The 18,730-nt window shown below is 42.2% G+C and overlaps 1 protein-coding gene across 1 annotated transcript; it reads left to right on the forward strand.

Moving 5' to 3' along the window:
* Positions 1-1,139: 1,139 nt before the first annotated feature.
* Positions 1,140-13,445, forward strand: LOC139407491 (E3 ubiquitin-protein ligase TRIM33-like). Its single transcript, XM_071151286.1, has 10 exons — positions 1,140-1,214; positions 1,587-1,799; positions 2,057-2,222; positions 2,309-2,384; positions 2,834-3,059; positions 3,896-4,476; positions 8,046-8,178; positions 8,416-8,490; positions 12,641-12,793; positions 13,059-13,445. Exons 2-10 carry the CDS (start codon positions 1,605-1,607, stop codon positions 13,251-13,253), a joined length of 1,800 nt encoding a protein of 599 aa, XP_071007387.1. The 5' UTR covers positions 1,140-1,214; positions 1,587-1,604; the 3' UTR covers positions 13,254-13,445.
* The last annotated feature ends 5,285 nt before the right edge of the window (positions 13,446-18,730 follow it).

Here is an 18,730-nt window from a genome sequence, read left to right on the forward strand (position 1 = left end):
TGTCTCCCAAAGCCTCAGGCAATCTCCTCTTTGGCTTCCACTGCCCTCTTGAATCAGAGCTATGGTTCCCTGCTCTATCCTCAACAGGGTTGCTTTTCCTGATATGAAGACACATCACAGATCCAGAATCAGTCAGATCAGTCACACCCAGATCCAAACTCTCAGCAGAACCCACAGGAACAGGTCTAGAATCATCCCCGTACCCTGTGGACCAGACTTCACCCTAAGATGGTCCTGTAGTGGCTCCTCTCCAGGCCTTCTACAGATCACACCAGAACATTTGCTGTGGTCTCCTCACCAGCCCCTGGTCCAGAGGCTACAAGGCAGCCAGAGGCAGATGGACATGGGATGGTACTCAAGGCAGCGGACAGAGCTGGGTTGGGGTCTGGTCGATTTGGCCAGCTGAAGCACATGACGGTGCACAAGGCCCTTCGAGTCAGACAACGTCAAGCACAGGCAACACAGAGGAACAGCAGGAGTTCCAGTTGATTAAACTTCCAGCACAGAGACAGCAAGACCAAGTCTAAGACCAGATACTGCTGTTTGTGTCCAAGTTAACATGTTGGTACCCACCCGCAAGCTTTAAAGAGCGTTAGTATAGATTGCATGTGTGTGCTTCATCATCAATAATGGTGACAGCAGCTTGAAGATTTGATTGTCCGGCTTTTCACATTTTAACACAATACAACCAAGCTTGTGAGATGCTTTTCCATCTACACCCCTACCACTATCTGACGTGTAGGTGGATTAATATGGAACACTTTGCAGTGCACTGCAAACTCACATGTACAAAACCAGGGTTGTGTTCATTAGGGACAAAATGCAAGAAAAATAGTGAGCTGCTGCCTGAACCAATTAGGAACACTTGTTTTTGTTTTCTGTTGCGAAATGTTTTTCTAAGGTGTGCTCTAATGAATACAATCCAGGTACTAATGAGATGCCAGGGGGGAGAGGTCGCGTGTAGGGACAATTTTTGCGTCAACCGTTCCTCCAATCAGGGAGGACCACCGTGATACTCCCCCGTCATCTCTTTGCTTCTTTCCTCTCTTCATCCATCAACATCAATCTATATCATCCCATCTTCCACTGTCCCGGAGAAAAGGAAAAGCACTACCACTCTTCTCATTAGGTCAGAAACACAGTTCTTCTGTAGTCACACACTCATATTCGTTGCTTAGAAAAGTTTATTGTTGCACTATTGGGACATTGTAGAGGTAAGTGTTATTCTGCTGTCACTATAGTGAATCGCTATAAATATATATATGTTTTACTGTAGACGTCTGTGCGTTCTGTCGTCTCGTCGTGACATGGTAATGTTCGCTGGATGTCATAAATTGTCGTTTTTCTTTCGACTACAATCAGCACCTGGTGGTTTTGTTAATGTAGATGTAGGTCATAGTTCAGGGCATCTTTCGTTATGGTGTTTATGTAGATTCAGTGAATAGTCCGGGGCATCTTTCGGTGCTTATGTAGATTCAGGGCATCTTTCGTTATGGCATACCATTGGGACATTTGTTTTGCTACTGTAAACTGGCCTATAGCTGTAGAGATGTAGACACACGACCAACTCACTATCTACCACCCAGGGATCCAGTTCGCTGGCGATGGCAGCGGCGGCCCGCAGGCGCCATGGCAACATGCCCCAAAGGCGGGCGACTTTGTTGCCGCGGGGATTCCAGCGCTCCATGGCCAAACGGGTGACATCGACAGCAACGGAGAGACAGCCCACTGGGAAGACTGAGACTACTGGCCCAAACCTGGTAACCACAGCAGGTGCACCGAGGCAGACAACACAGCAGGTAATACGGGAAAGGGGGGAGGGGTAAAAGAGAGAGTGAGAAAGTGGTAGAGATAAGAAAGTAGAGCAATGAAGATGTAGAAAGGGGCAGAGGGGGATAGAAATAAATAGAGAATTGGAGAGAAAGTGAGATATGGCCTTTTTATGTGTTTTTTTTGCATGGACTTTGAACGAAAGTGTTACACTTAGGTTGACAGGAAGTTGAAGTGTTTATCTTACTCTGATTATACTGGTCCATCTTTGTCTGCCTCCCTGTAGCCTGGCACTATTCAGCCCTGTGGGATAGAAATGGGGCCAGGTTGGACATTTATCTGCAAAGCCAAGATGTCCCCCTCATCCCCTCAGCAGCGTCAAAATCACCCTGACACAACCATCGCTCCTTTGACAGTCTGTCAGACAGAGCCCGACATACAGAGTTCTCATGGTTGTACCCTAAGATATCATAAAGGAATTAAATACAGTGGAATGCCAAAGTTGCTGCTCTCATAAATGTACTACTTATCTCCTCAGTATGGGTCCATAGTGGGAAGAACAGAGAGGCTGATGGGAATAACAGAACCATAGCAGCTTCACTGGAGAGAATCAGGTATGCCAAGTCAGTTTCAGAAAATAATGACATCCCTTGGATAGTAATGCTCAGTCTTGTGTGTTTGCTCAGACCTACGGTGTCCATTTCAGGACAGAGCCAACAACTTCCATCGATGTGATTGTCCTAATATGGACACCGTACAAACCAAAACAGGATATTCAAGACAGTGAAATGAATGCAGATGAAATATTACATAAGGGACTGGTAATTTGCTAGCAACATACATAGCAACGAGACCTGTTTGAGACAAACAGAAACGTAAAGCGAAATTAACAGACATTTCAACTTACTTTTTTAATACATTGGCATTGACATAAAATTACTACATTGGTCTTGTAATATCAACATATTCAAATAACTACAGAGCAAATTGGCCAGTGTTATTTTGTAGCATATTATGTTTAAGACAGGACCTCGTAGACTAAGGCCATTTTCCATATCCTCAGGATCCATCCAGAGTCCCAGAGGATTTTGGGCAGTTCCTGTGTAGCCACTGTGCGTCTGGAGCGTCTGAGGATCAAACTTGACCCCGGACAGTCAGTTGCCCTGTCAATGGTACCGCCACTGGTGTCTTTGGTGTCACTGTTACGCCAACCACACTCAGAGTTGCTGACTGAGGACGCTGCGGCGCATCTGCCGGCAGTCATTACCCCAGAGGAGCATGTCCAACAGGTACATACCATAGAGTTGGATAGAGGGCGCATTTGCCACAAAGCCTGCATGCTTTACCATGAAATGTTACCATGGGTGCTGATGAAAGGGACTGGTAATTTGCTAGCAACATACGTAGCAACAAGACCTGCAGTGCCATTGAGTACTTTCAACATTTTGAAACAGTCAACTGGGTGGCACTTCCTATGGGTAAACAAGTGATCATATAATTACATACAAGTCAGCAGGAGGGAACAGCCAATGAATTATAGCCCTGAGCAAACATTTCATTCACTGCATGTGGAAGTAAATCACCAACATTGGCTTTATGCCTGTTCTGACAGCACACTCCAGATGGCAGTAGTCACCGTTTCAGTTTGTTTACCGACTGCCAACAAACTCCTAGAAGTCTACTTTAAAGTTGCCCTCAATGGTGCTGCCCATGCTGTCAAAGTCATTATGGTAAAGATGCAAAGAATGGCCCTGTATCTACCTCTACAGATTCACCTGGTTCCCCACATATTTTCTCATGTTATGATACAGTGTTACAAATACGTTAGTGCTTTAAAAAGTCCTACTCTATTAGACGAGCCAGACGTTTCATTCCTAAATCAGGGTTTAATGTCAATGAGAGTTGCATGAATGCACGTTTCTCAAATTAGGATTCGCCCACCTCGAATCACACTGGGTTAGAGAGGTTACACAGTTACGGTAATTGCCTGGGGTTCAACGTTTGAAATGGCTTTCCTCCACGCCCATCAACCAAGCTGACCTTTCCCTGTTCTACATAGAGTAATGTGTTTATTGGCCAATTCTATAAATGTGACTTTAGATTCCTGTCTGTCTTCTATTTGAAGACAGGGTCCAGTCTGGATTTCCAGCAGAGTTCAGCAAACAGAGAAGAGTCATCTGGATCAGAACCAGGGGCCTCAGGGATGGAGCCAACACAAACACAGGGGCCCCTTTGGACTGAACCACCACACCTTCAGGAGAGACCTGCACTCCCATCGCCCCCTATAGGACAAGCACCAGAATCAGATCTAGTACTCGACTTGGAGTCTGAATCGGAGTCTGAATTGGTTCCAGGTCTGAAATCTGGCTCAGATTCACTGGAAATAGAATCAGGCCTGGAGCCAAAGTCAGAACTGAATCTGCCAATGGAGTTAGATTCAAAGTTGGAATCAGAAACAAAACTGGAATCTGATTGGGAGCCTGCAGATGGGGAGGGCAGTGAGGGGGGTCATGTGGGGCAGTTCGCACCTATCGATGGGTCTATCGTGTCCCAGGAGCAGCCTGAGAACGAGAAAGGGGCAGCAGGGATGGAGAGTGAGGATTTCTGTGCGGTGTGCTTCAATGGGGGTGACTTGCTGTGCTGCGATGGCTGCCCTAAGGTCTACCACCTCTCCTGCCACATACCACCCCTCCGAAGCTCCCCACTGTATGTATTAAGATGTCATTGTCGGTGTTTATGAACGTTTTATAATTATTTCTTCTAAACATTTTTCCAAATAGAGTTTCACATCCTTTGAATATTTGTGTATCCCGCACATTTTACATGTGGAGATACAATTTCAGGAAAATGTGTATTATACTGTAACGCAGACCCGGCGCCAAAACGAATCAGTTGGATGTGCCTTTGATTTCCATAGGTGGGCTTGTTTTTACACGGAACCCCCCCCCCATGTGTGCACGTGCGTGCATGCATATTTGAATGGCTGTTATAGTAAAGACTATAGGTAGTTGGTAAGTTTCAAGGTTGGGCAAGCTTACAATTGACCTTTTCTACCAATCTGTGTGCCAGTTATTATTATTTTATATGCAGATTTTCGTGGAACAGTTTCATTTTAATAATGTTTTCGTTTCTCAAAATAATTGTCACATAGTTAATCATAAACATCTAAAGTAAAATTATAAAAAATATAAAAGTTCAAATGTAACTATGGCGAGAGCACTAGCCTCTGCCATATGGACACATTGATACTCTGTGATCCATTGGCGGCTAAAGAAATGAGCGCATAGAACTCAGAGATAGGCTATTGGCCAATGCAGCAGTAGGCCTATAACGTTTCAATCACGTTCGTCTCTCTTTTCTGCCTGTCTGCCTCCCTTTCTATCTGTCTTGACTTGAGCTATTGCTAGGGAAGTTCGACATTGTAATAATTTTGTTAATATTGGGATAATCAGATCATCATACACTACCTGACCAAAAGTATGTCGAAGTATGAACTTTACACCCCTCCAGAAGACGATTGTCATTGCACATGGTGATCTTAGGCTTGTGTGTGGCTGCTTGGCCATGGAAACCCATTTCATGAAGCCCCCGACGAACAGTTATTGTTTCCAGAGGCAGTTTGGAAGTCGGTAGTGAGTGTTGCAACCGAGGAGAGGCAATTTTTTTTTTTTTTTTACGTGCTACGCACTTCTGCACTCGCCGGTCCCGTTCTGTGAGCTTGTGTGGCCTACCACTTTGCGGCTGAGCCATTGTTGCTCCTAGACGTCTCCACTTCACAATAACAACAGTTGACCGGAGCAGCTCTAGCAGGGCAGAAATGTGATGAACTGACTTGTTGTAAAGGTGGCATCCTATGACAGTGCCACGTTGACAGTCACTGAGCTCTTCAGTATCGGCCATTCTACTGCCAATAGTTGTCTATGGAGATTGCATGGTTGTGTGCTCGATTTTATACCTGTCAGCAACAGGTTTTACTGAAATAGCCGAATCCACTCATTTGAAGGGGTGGTTTGTTCTTTCACACCGACGCTTGGTGATTATCAAGGCCGGGAGTGTTAGAAAGATTTTTCAAATACGGAGGAACTATCGTTTGTAATGGATGTAAAAAACATTTTTTAAAGACTTTGTTGACTTGTGTGAGTCCGAAGAAAAAATGACTGAGAATCTCAGCTTATTAATGGTGGAGGTGGTAAGTTAAGACCAGACATCCAAACCCTTTTTTAAAGCAATGAGGCTGATGCAACAGATCAGAATGTTTAGCTTAAAATGTTGATAAACTATTAGGCTATTTCTTCCCATTATAAGTGCAGCAATGCACACACAGCAGTAGGCTATATGTGTGAATGTTCCAAAATACATCAACTGCAACCCATGGGTTGTTAATATGAAAGAAAGTTGAGAACATGAGACAAGTACTGGTTTCAATTGCATATGAGGAAGTGATTATAAAATAATCCCTTTAACATTCTTATGGTCGGAACACGGTAAAATATACCTCATAAAATGACAAGTCCAGGTTTTAAACAATTACGTTTATGGTTGAATTGTTTTAAAATGTTGACTGCCTCCTGTTTAGACTTCAAGGTGGGTGATGTTGCGGTGTGCAACAAACACAGGCCTTTCTCCTATTTGGGGCGACAGGTAGCCCTAATAACCGAAAGGTTGCAAGATCGAATCCCCGAGCCAACAAGCTAAAAATCTGTCGTTCTGCCCCTAAACAAGGCAGTTACTTCTATGCGTGCTCAGTCGTGCTCGTGTTATCAGGACAGATAAACCAGACTCATTGCTCATGGAAAACTCCAAAGAAAAGATTGACAAAACTCATAATCGTTGTGAACTCTGCAAATAACATTTACACTCCGAGAATGGTAAATGACTAATTAATACATGCATTAACAGAAATGTGTGTAACCAAATGAAGAGGGATTAAGGGTACATTTACTAGACCTACTGGTGACATGTAATGGGGAATTTATGAAAAAGAAACCATCGAAGGGCAAACTATTCACACAATGAACGGGAAAGAATTGGTGGGAGACAGCTGAGCGCATTCTGGAGAGCTGAGTGCATTCTGGAGAGCTGAGCGCATTCTGGAGAGCTGAGTGCATTCTGGAGAGAGACACACCATATCTTTGCCACACACCTCCTTCTTGTTGCAACATTTTAATGATACTCAAGACACATTATCTTCACACATATTTTAGATGCTTTTCACTGACAGCCTCAACTCAATCAGCTAGACATATTGCCATACGCGCCGCCCAAATTGAAGGATTTACAAATAGGTATAGACCTACACATTTATGATTTGAAACAATCCACAATTTTTTTTGTTGAAAATCAGCTAATGATCCTCTGTGGCTAAGTCATGCTCTCTGGTGAAGTGTTTTTAATGTTTTTATTTAGACAGGAGTAGTAATTCTATAATTTTGGCCAAACATCAATTTACTTTTGGGGAAGCCAGCATCCTAACAGTGCACCAGCCAATTTTCCTTTCCAATTCGCAAGAGGCTGAAACCAGAGTGACAAGATGCTCATGTCTCCGCCCTAACAATGGGAGTCGTTGTCCCAAAGGCGGGAAGGCAGGCGACAAGCTTAGGTCTGCACAGGGGTGCAACTTTCACATGTCCCCCAAACATTCGGAAATTGCATTTTTGTCCCCCACCCAGCTTTATCCTTGGAATGTGATACAAAACGAGGCAACGGTGTGCTTTAGGACCATGCAGATGCCTCCGAGCGGTCGGGAAGGCTGTTTGGAGTGTTTATCCAACTGAAAAATAGAAAAATAAAATAATAATAATTGGTCTCCCCCACTTCTAAAACTAAAGTTGCACCCCTGGATCTGCATATAATTCCTAAGAAACTCATTGTGCTTATTCTGGGCAGATTTAGCTCACAAAAGGCTAAGAAACTCATTGGGCTTATTCTGGGCAGATTTTGGCAAGAGTGAGCTTCACCTCTTCCTCTCTGCTGAAACTCTCGATTGATGCATCTTTCTGTCGGCATGCATCTCTGTCAAATACATGATCAATATTTTATTTGGACTGGCGCAGAGGTACGGTAGGGCGGGCCAGGCCCCCGAAGGCCCGCACATAACCCCGGCCCTGCTGTCGTGCAAAACTAAACCGGTCTTGAGTTGGCATTGTTGGCAATGTTCAACAATATGTGTTCTGTAACCAATAACCATACTGACAGTTTATGTAATACTGAAAGCCTCTGGATTAGATGAGGAAATGGAACAAATATGAATCTGACCCTCTCTCTCTGTCCCACAGGGGCGACTGGGTGTGCACATTGTGCCGGAGTGACCAAGAACCTGGGGTGGGCTATGACTGTGAGACCATACATCCCTCGACAGACCACCAGGGGGCAGGCAAACCATACACACTGTCCAGCCTGGACCAAAGAGTGGGTTATGATGATGATCTTCACTGTATCCGTTAGGACATTCTTTCCATGTCATACAGCAGTCAAGCATACAAGTATTCGCATAGACAGATTTACAGCACATCGCCAACATATGCTAAAGGAGAGTAGATAAGAGCCAGCTACAGTGTCTGTTTAGGATTGGGAACTACCATGGTTTAATGAAGGGAATAGTGGGGTTCAGTATGACTTTAGTTACGTGTATCTCTTTCTTTGCAGAGGTGTGAGAAGCTGACTCTTCTGTTGTCCAGCCACGTCCTCAGTGCTCCATTCCAGGAGCCTGTCAGCCCACTGGTAATAAGGCACCAATCATCTTCCTCCAAGTCTATTGACATATCTTCCTCTATTCAGTGGTGGGAAAAGTATCCAATTGTCAAACTTGAGTAAAAGTAAAGATGCCTTTAATAGAAAATGACTCAAGTAAAAGTCACCCAGTAAAATACTACTTGAGTAAAAGTATAAAAGTATTTGGTTTGAAATATACTTAAGTATCAAAAGTAAATGTAATTGCTAAAATATACTTGAGTCAAAAGTAAAAGTATAAATCATATCAAATTCCTTATATTAAGCAACCCAGACATTACGATTTTCTTGTTTTTTAAATGTAATTTATGGATAGCCAGGGGCACTCTTCAACAGTCTGACATAATTTACAAACAAAGTTATTTGTGTTTAGGGATGACCAGGGATATTCTCTTCATAAGTGGGTGAATTAGACCATTTTCCTGTCCTGCTAAGCATTCAAAATGTAACGAATACTTTTGGGTGTCAGGGGAAATGTAAGGAGTAAAAAGTACATTATTTTCTTTAGGAATGTAGTGGAGAGAAAAAGAAGACAGCACCCGGAAAAGACGGTTGATGTTTTACATGCTCCTAACGGATTGTGTTTTTATGTTAATTTTTTTTGCGTTGTTAAACTTATTTTTTAACTTATTTTGTACATAATGTTGCTGCTACAGTCTCTTATGACCAAAAATAACTAATGGACATTAGAACATTGATTACTCATCGCGGACTGGCAGAAGCTTGTTTTTCCTTTAACGAGCCCGACGTGAACGACAATCTGCTTTCCCAGGAACAGGCCCAAATCCCCGTCATTTGCGTGAAGAGACGACGGAGAAAAAGGACAGAGGTCGGGCTGCCTTCTGAGAATTCGAAGGTGATCGAATAAACCCCCCCCCCCTGCCTTCTGTTCTTCTAGCTAACTTCCATTCATTGGAAAATAAAATTGACAACCTACGAGGGAGGAAGATTAAACTTCCAACAGGACATCAAAAACGTTAATACCTTATGCTTCACGGAGTCGTGGCTGAATGACGACATTATCAACATACAGCTGGCTGGTTATATGCTCTATCGGCAGGATAGATCCGCGGCGTCTGGTAAGACCAGGGGTGGCGGACTATGCATATATGTAAACAGCGGGTGCACAATATCTTAAGTAAGTCAAGGTTTTGCTCACCTGAGGTAGAGTATCTAGCTGTAGACCACGCTATCTACCTAGAGTGTTCATCTGTATTTTTCGTAGCTGTCGACATACCAGGTTGTAAATGAGAACTTGTTCTCAACTGGCCTACCTGGTTAAACAAAGGTGAAATAAATAAATACTACCACAGACCAATGTTGTAACTAAGACCGCACTCAATGAGCTGTATTCCGCCATAAGCAAACAGGAAAACGCTCATCCAGAGGCAGCACTCCTAGTGGCCCGGGGACTTTAATGCAGGGAAACTGAAATCTGGTTTTACCAAATTTCTATCAGCATGTTAAATGTGCAACCAGAGATGAAAAAACTCGAGACCACCTTTACTCCACACACAGAGACACGTACAAAGCTCTCCCTCGCCCTCCATTTGGCAATTCTGACCATAATTATATCCTCCTGATTCCTGCTTACAAGCTCAAATTAAACCAGGAAGCACCAGTGACTCGGTCAATTAAAAAAGTGGTCAGATGAAGCAGAGGACTGTTTTGCTAGCACAGACTGGAATATGTTCCGGGATTCTTCCGATGGCGTTGAGTACACCACATCAGTCATTGGCTTCATCAATAAGTGCATTGATGACGTCGTCCCCACTCTTGCTCACCCCGAGGAAGGCACAGTGATGCCAAAAAATTGGTAAATACCCATTAAATGGCTGGGTTTATACATGGAGTGTAATTACATACCCCAACCAGAAGCCATGGGTTACAGGCAATATCTGCACTGAGCTAAAAGCTAAAGCTGCCTCTTTCAAGGAGCGGGACTCTAACCCGCAAGCTTATAAGAAATCCCGCTATGTCCTCCGACGAACCATCAAACAGGCAAAGCATCAATACAGGACTAAGATCGAATTGTACTACACCGGCTCCAACGCTCTTCGGATGTGGCTGGGCTTGCAAACCATTACAGACTACGAAGGGAAGAACAGCCGAGAGCTGCTCAGTGACACGAGCCTACCAGACGAGCTAAACCCCTTCTATGCTCCCTTCGAGGCAAATAACACTGAAACATGCATGAGCACATGCGTGCTCATCTAGGACCTCTATACCAGGCGGTATCAGAGGAAGGCCCTAAAAATTGTCAAAGACTCCAGCGCCCTAGTCACAGACTGGTCTCTCTGCTACCACACGGCAAGCGGTACCAGAGCGGGAAGCCTAGGTCCAAGAGGCTTCTAAACAGCTTCTACCCCCCAACCCAGAAGACTCCTGAACATCTAATCAAATGGCTACCCAGACTATTTGCATTGCCGTCCCCCCCTTTACGCCACTGCTACTCTGTTATTATCTATGGATAGTCACTTTAATCACTCTACCTACATGTACATATTACCTAGACTAACCGGTACCCCCTGTATATAGTCTCGCTATTGTTATTTTACTACTGCTCTTTAACTACTTGTTACTTTTATTTCTTATTCCTATTTTTTAAACTGCATTTTTGTTGTATTCGGCGCATGTGACTAATAAAATTTGAGTAAAAATAAAATTTGTCAAAAATATAAAAAGTAAAGATACCCCAAAACCGACTTAAGTAGTACTTTAAAGTATTTTTTACTTAAGTATGGGACAATGCCAACAATACAATGCTTCAACATTTCATCCACAAATTCTCCACAGTTAGATCATTGCATGCTGTAAATTTAAAAGAGAGAATATCTCATTCAATATGGTATGATATCAAACTTTATTTGTCACATGCTGTCACGACTTCCACCAAAGGTGGCCCCTCTCACTGTTCGGGCGGGGCTCGGCGGCGGCGTCACCGGTCTACTAGCTGCCACCGATTCCTTTTTCTTTTCTGTTGGTTTTGTCTTGATTGTTTTCACCTGTACCTTATTTGTTGTTAATTCGGGGCTATTTAAACTTCCAAAGGAACTGATCGTTGACTACAGGAAAGGCGGGCCAAACAGGCCCCCATTAACATCAATGGGGCTGTAGTGGAGCGGGTTGAGAGCTTCAAGTTCCCTGGTGTCCTGATCACCAACAAACTACCATGGCCCAAACACACCAAGACAGTCGTGAAGAGGGCACGACAAAACCTTTTTCCCTTCAGGAGACTGAAAAGACTTGGCATGGGTCCTCAGATCCTCAAAAAGTTCTACAGCTGCACCATTGAGAGCAACCTGAGCTGTTGCATCACTACCTGGTATGGCAACTACTCGGCATCTGACCCTATGGTGCAACAGAGGGTAGTGCGTACAGCCCAGTACATCACTGGGGCCAAGTTTCCTGCCATCCAGGACCTACACTACCATTCAAAAGTTTTGGGTTACTTAGAAATGTCCTTGTTTTTTAAAGAAAAGAGACTTCTTTAATATTAGACATTGCGCACCAGCTGTTATTGACAAAAAGACACACAAGCCCACCCCTTGTCTTACCAGACGTAGCATCTCTGTTCTGGCGGTGCATGGAAAATCCCGCCAGCTCTGTATTGTCCGTGTCGTCGTTCAGCCACGACTCTGTGAAACATAAGATATTACAGTTCTTAAGGTCCCGTTGGTAGGATAATCGTAATGGTGGGTCCTACATTTTATTTTCCAATGATTACATGTTAGCAAGTAGAACAGAAGGCAGTGGGAGTTTACTCGCTCGCCTACGGATTCTCAGAAGACAGCCCATCCTCTGTCCTCTTTCTCCGTCGTCTCTTCACGCAAATTACGGGGATTTGGGCCTGTTCCCGGGAGAGCAGTATATCCTTCTCATCAGACTTGTTAAAGAAAAAAGCTCATCGTTGTGAGTAATCACTGTTCTGATGTCCAGAAGTTATTTTCAGTCATAAGAGATGGTAGCAGAAACATTATGTACAAAATAAGTAAACAAATAAGTTACAAACAATGCAAAAACAATAACACAAGAGCACAACTGATCAGGAGCATGTAAAACATCAGCCATCCTCTTCGGCGCGCACCATCTTATTGTTATATTGTGATAAAATTAAATTGACTCTGTGATTGGGCTCCAGGCTCGTCATTACTACCAGATCATCAAGAGGCCGATGGACCTATCAGTGATCAGGAGGAAGCTGGACCAGAGGAACACTCTTCACTACTTCACAGCCCAGCAGTTTGTGGACGACGTCCTACTCATGTTCAGGAACTGTGCAACTTTCAATTATGTAGGTCAAATCCATATGAATTAAATCATTATTTTGTTATTTTAAAAATATTTTGTTAATGTTAAGATAATATTCAATTTCCAGAAACTAAAACTATACCTATATTTTTTTTATTGCCAATAAGCCATAGAGATTTTCCCATAGACATATAGGAGCCAGGAACACAGCTTTAGATTTTTTTTGTTTTGTACATAAATTCTCCTTCATTGTGTTGAAAGTTGAACTCTGCAGCTCCCTTCATGACATCTGAACTCTTGACCTGTAGCCGGATTCTGAGGTCGCCAACGCAGGCCGTAACCTGGAGGTGTTCTTCCTGTCCAAGCTGAGGGAGGTGTTTCCCAGCCAAGCCTTCCCCACGCTGACCCAGGACAGAGCGAAAGGGAACAGTCTCGCTTGGCTGAACAGGAAAAGGAGGGACTACCACAGGAAGAAGAAACGAGGTCACTTCCTTGACTTCTGAAGTGGTCTGGTGTAATGTTGTATGGTGACAAAACATCTCACATAGTTGTATATTTTTAATATTAATGAAACCTTAGTCTGGCTGTATCTAAATACATTATTTTATAATCAAGGAATGTAGACATATGGGAACTTTTGATTCATAATTTGTGTTTTACAGTCTTGTCAAATTTGAAGTGATTAAATGTCTTTATTAAACATTTAGGGGCCAATTGAATCCATCGATGGATCTTTTGTTAAACCATCAATACTGATAAAATCACGCACACAGTCATCTTAATAGCAACCATTATTGGCCACTGATTTACTGCTCCGTGAAGCGGATGTCGAAGTTTACTCTTAGTCCTGATTGCTGCCATCATTTTTCAAGACTATTTCACCTTCCGCTGGTTTTATCATCAGAAAAATGGAATCCTGCTATTATAGCAATTTATCTATTTGACAATCATTCCGTACAACTGAAATAAACTTAATTTTCCTAGTTTACCACTTGGTTGAAGATGGGAAGGTTACAACAATGGCATCACAATAATGTGGAGGTTCTACCACTCTGAATCAACCATGGGACCAGCTCAAGAGTTGTAGCTACGCTGCCTAGGCAGCAAAAAGACCACAACCATCTAGCCAGCTAGCTAACGTTAGCATATAAGATCCGTTGCGTCTATTCATGGCTGCCAAGGGAAGCCAAGGGAAGCCAAAAAAACATTAATTAATTGACCTTTCGTCTCTGTGTTTCATCATTTTCCTTCAATTCGCAAGACACTGAATGTATCTCACCAGAGAAGCATCCGATCGAGCGAAACAGCACCTCTCTGTATGTGTAGCCCATGTATCTGATGCTGTCTGGTCAAAAATAGTATGATATTTTTGCTGCCCGTAGCATTGAATGCATGGGAAGCCAGCACACATTTGGCCTCCCTTGATATTTTTTTTATACAATAATATCTAATCAGCGTTGAGCTAAACTGAGTAAGCTCAACTGTGAATGGTCCTGGCACACCACATTTTTAAGTGTCAAGGGAAGCCAGTTTGAATTTGGCTTCACACCAATCACATCAAGCCATACGTCATTTATCAGAAAATACATTGAATTGTTGCATCTCGTTGAGTTGATGACCTCTGGTGGCTAGCTAGCTAGCTAGCTAAAATTGTTCCTTTCCTAAATTAGCCATGGACAGAGAGAGGGATTTGGACTTGTGGTTTTACTTAATTCTCCATACTGACCAATGATTATTATAGCGATTCTGATCCAACCATAAATTCATTCCTTGTGCCTCTGGCCTGAGAGAATGGAAGTTCAATATGTAGCTAGATGTAACAGTAGTAGGCTAATGTTAACTAGCTGGCTAATTGTTGTCCATGAAAGGAAGTTAGGCTAGCCAGCAAGCATTTTGGCCAGGTAGCCTAGTACAACAAAAACTAAAAGTGTGTACTGTATGCCAGAGTCAGAAAACATTTTGTTAACATGAAAGAGTGGAGGATGGCATTGGCCGTAGGGTGAGTTAACATGTTTTTTCCACTTATGCACACACACACAGGAATCAGTACCATGGACAGCCACATTGTAGTTAGCTAACGTTTTTTGGACTAAATTGTTTTTGGAATATTTTAGTTGTTACTGTATTAGTAGACTAAGTATAGGTGAATTGATGATGTTGAAATGGTGTTGGAATAATGGAGCCAGTTCCGGTTTTCTTTGCAACTTGCAGTAACTCTCGGGTGTTCTAAATCAAGTTGTTTAGTAGTCGGAAACATTAACTTGCTTGACCATGCTGTAGGTCATGTTACATGCAGTGGTGTAAAGAACTTACAGTAAGTAAAACTACTTTAAAGTACTACTTAAGTAGATTTTTGTGGTATCTGTACTTTACTATTAATATTTTTGACAACTTTTACTTCACTACATTCCTAAAGAAAATAATGTACTTTTTACTCCATACATTTTCCCTGACAACCAAAAGTACTCATGTCACGTCCTGACCATAGAGAGCTTTTATTTTCTATGGTGGAGTAGGTCAGGGCGTGACTGGGGGGTTAGTCTAGTTTATATTTTCTATGTGGGGTTCTAGTTTTGTTTTTTATGTTGGTGTTTGGTATGATTCCCAATTAGAGGCAGCTGGCTATCGTTGTCTCTAATTGGGGATCATATTTAAGTGGCATTTTTTCCACCTGTGTTTTGAGATCTTGTTTTGAGTTATTGCACGTAGCATCGCTGTAGTCACGGTTCGTTGTTAGTTTATTGTTTATTTGTTTTTGTCTTTGCTAAGTTTCACTTTCTAATAAATAATGTGGAACTCAACCTCTGCTGCGCCTTGGTCCGTTTCTACAAACGAACTTGACAACTCGTTACATTTTGAATGCTTAGCAGGAAACGAAAATGGTCCAGTACACGCACTTATCAAGAGAACATTCCTGGTCATCCCTACTGACTCTGGCGGACTCACTAAATACACATGCTTTGTTTGTAAATGTTGTATCCGTAAATTAAAAAAAACAAGAAAATTATACTGTTTGCTTAATATAAAGAATTTTAAATGACTTTTACTTTAGATACTGAAGTTTATTTGAGTAAATTACATTTACTTTTGATACTTAAGTATATTTAAAACCAAATACTTTTATACTTTTACATTAGTATTATTTCACTGAGTGACTTTAACTTGAGTCATTATCTATTAAGGTATCTTTACTTTTACTTATGTATGACAATTGGATACCTTTTCTTCCACTGGCTGCATGCAATATGCTTTGTGGACCCCACTAGACAGATGTTGCTCTCAGTTTTTGTGTTGAAACAAAGGTGTGGTTGAATTTGTTTTGCCTTAGGCTATATCACAGTGGCAAACCATATGCGCTTAACAGGTTATAGGGCAATCAACGCAATTATCACAACACACAGGTTGTAATATGGCTTGTTTTTATTCATACATAGCTGACATACAGTGAGGGGAAAAAAGTATTTGATCCCCTGCTGATTTTGTACATTTGCCCACTGACAAAGAAATGATCAGTCTATAATTTTAGTGAAAGGTTTATTTGAACAGTGAGAGACAGAATAACAACAAAAAATCTAGAAAAACGCATGTAAAAAATGTTATAAATTGATTTGCATTTTAATAAGGGAAATAAATATTTGACCCCCTCTCAATCAGAAAGATTTCTGGCTCCCAGGTGTCTTTTATACAGGTAATGAGCTGAAATTAAAGGGAGTGCTCCTAATCTCAGTTTGTTACCTGTATAAAAGACACCTGTCCACAGAAGCAAGCAATCAATCAATAAGATTCCAAACTCTCCACCATGGCCAAGACCAAAGAGCTCTGTCAGGGACAAGATTGTAGACCTACACAAGGCTGGAATGGGCTACAAGACCATCGCAGCTTGGTGAGAAGGTGACAGTTGGTGCAATTATTCGCAAATGGAAGAAACACAAAAGAACTGTCAATCTCCCTCGGCCTGGGGCTCCATGCAAGATCTCACCTCGTGCAGTTGCAATAATCATGAGAATGGTGAGGAATCAGCCCAGAACTACACGGGAAGATCTTGTCAATGATCTCAAGGCAGCTGGGACCATAGTCACCAAGAAAACAATTCCCTCAGCCAGGGCATTGAAAATGGGTCGTGGATGGGTATTCCAGCATGACAATGACCCAAAACACACGGCCAAGGTAACAAAGGAGTGGCTCAAGAAGAAGCACATTAAGGGCCTGGAGTGACCTAGCCAGTCTCCAGACCTTAATCCCATAGAAAATCTGTGGAGGGAGCTGAAGGTTCGAGTTGCCAAACGTCAGCCTCAAAACCTTAATGACTTGGAGAAGATCTGCAAAGAGGAGTGGGACAAAATCCCTCCTGATATGTGTGCAAACCTGGTGGCCAACAACAAGAAACGTCTGACCTCTGTGATTACAAAGAAGGGTTTTGCCACCAAGTACTAAGTCATGTTTTGCAGAGGGGTCAAAAACGTATTTCTGTAACGGTTTTCTTGAGTTGAAGGAGAGGCGGACCAAAACGCAGCGTGGTTGAAGTTCATGTTTTTTAATAAGACAACTAAACATGCACATAATACAAAACAAACGTAGAAAACAGAAACAGCCCTATCTGGTGCAATAAACACAGAGACAGGAACAATCACCCACAAAACCCAACAAACAGGCTACCTAAATATGGTTCCCAATCAAAGACAATGACTAACACCTGCCTCTGATTGAGAACCATATCAGGCCAAACATAGAAATAGACAAACTAGACATGTAACAGAATGCCCACTCAGATCACACCCTGACCAAACAAAACATAGAAACATACAAAGCAAACTATGGTCAGGGTGTGACAGTACTACTACAATGGAATGGTTCAAAAATAAACATATCCAGGTGTTAGAATGGCCAAGTCAAAGTCCAGACCCGAATCCAATCGAGAATCTGTGGAAAGAACTGAAAACTGCTGTTCACAAATGCTCTCCATCCAACCTCACTGAGCTCGAGCTGTTTTGCAAGGAGGAATGGGAAAAAATGTCAGTCTCTCGATGTGCAAAACTGATAGAGACATACCCCAAGCGACTTACAACTGTAATCGCAGCAAAAGGTGGGGCTACAAAGTATTAACTTAAGGGGGCTGAATAATTTTGCACGCCCAATTTTTCAGTTTTTGATTTGTTAAAAAAGTTTGAAATATCCAATAAATGTTGTTCCACTTCATGATTGTGTCCCACTTGTTGATTCTTCACAAAAAAATACAGTTTTATATCTTTATGTTTGAAGCCTGAAATGTGGCAAAAGGTCGCAAAGTTCAAGGGGGCCGAATACTTTCGCAATGCACTGTATGTTAGTTATAATTCTACATTAAATGTATACGTCATTTAGTCATTATTCATAAAAAATCACATAACACAAACGTACAAAATCAGCAGGGGATCAAATACCTTGTCCCTCACTGTAGCTAGCTGGTCAGGTTGAAGATGGAAAGGTTAAGACAACATAATTCCGTGCAGAAGCTTTTGAAAATTAACAAATTCATGGGACCAGCGCCGTTGCTGGATTCTACAGGATTAGCATTGAAAACGTGACCACGGTTGGGAAATCTAGTAATAAAGTGGCTGTAGATTATTTAAAAAAAATCTAAATTAATAGAATGTCAGTAAAGCAGTTATGTTATGTATTAACTGAGTAGAATATTATAAACTGGGTTTAAGCCCTCAATCCTGATTGTCTGACAGCCGTGGTATATACCACGGAAATGACAAAACATTTTATTTTTACTGCTCTAATTGTGTTTATAATAGCAATAAGGCACCTCGGGGGTTTGTGATATATGGCCAATATACCACAGCTAAGGGCTGTGTCCAGGCACTCCGTGTTGCATTGTGCAAAGAACACATGGTCGGGCCTTATTGCTTAATTATAATCCTATTGTCTTAATATACTATGACAATGTAGCCTACCCTACACATTTAATGAATGGAAAAATCATGGTATCGGATAA

This window comes from Oncorhynchus clarkii, chromosome 4 (genome assembly GCF_045791955.1).
Source record: "Oncorhynchus clarkii lewisi isolate Uvic-CL-2024 chromosome 4, UVic_Ocla_1.0, whole genome shotgun sequence".
NCBI classification, from domain to species: Eukaryota; Metazoa; Chordata; class Actinopteri; order Salmoniformes; family Salmonidae; genus Oncorhynchus; species Oncorhynchus clarkii.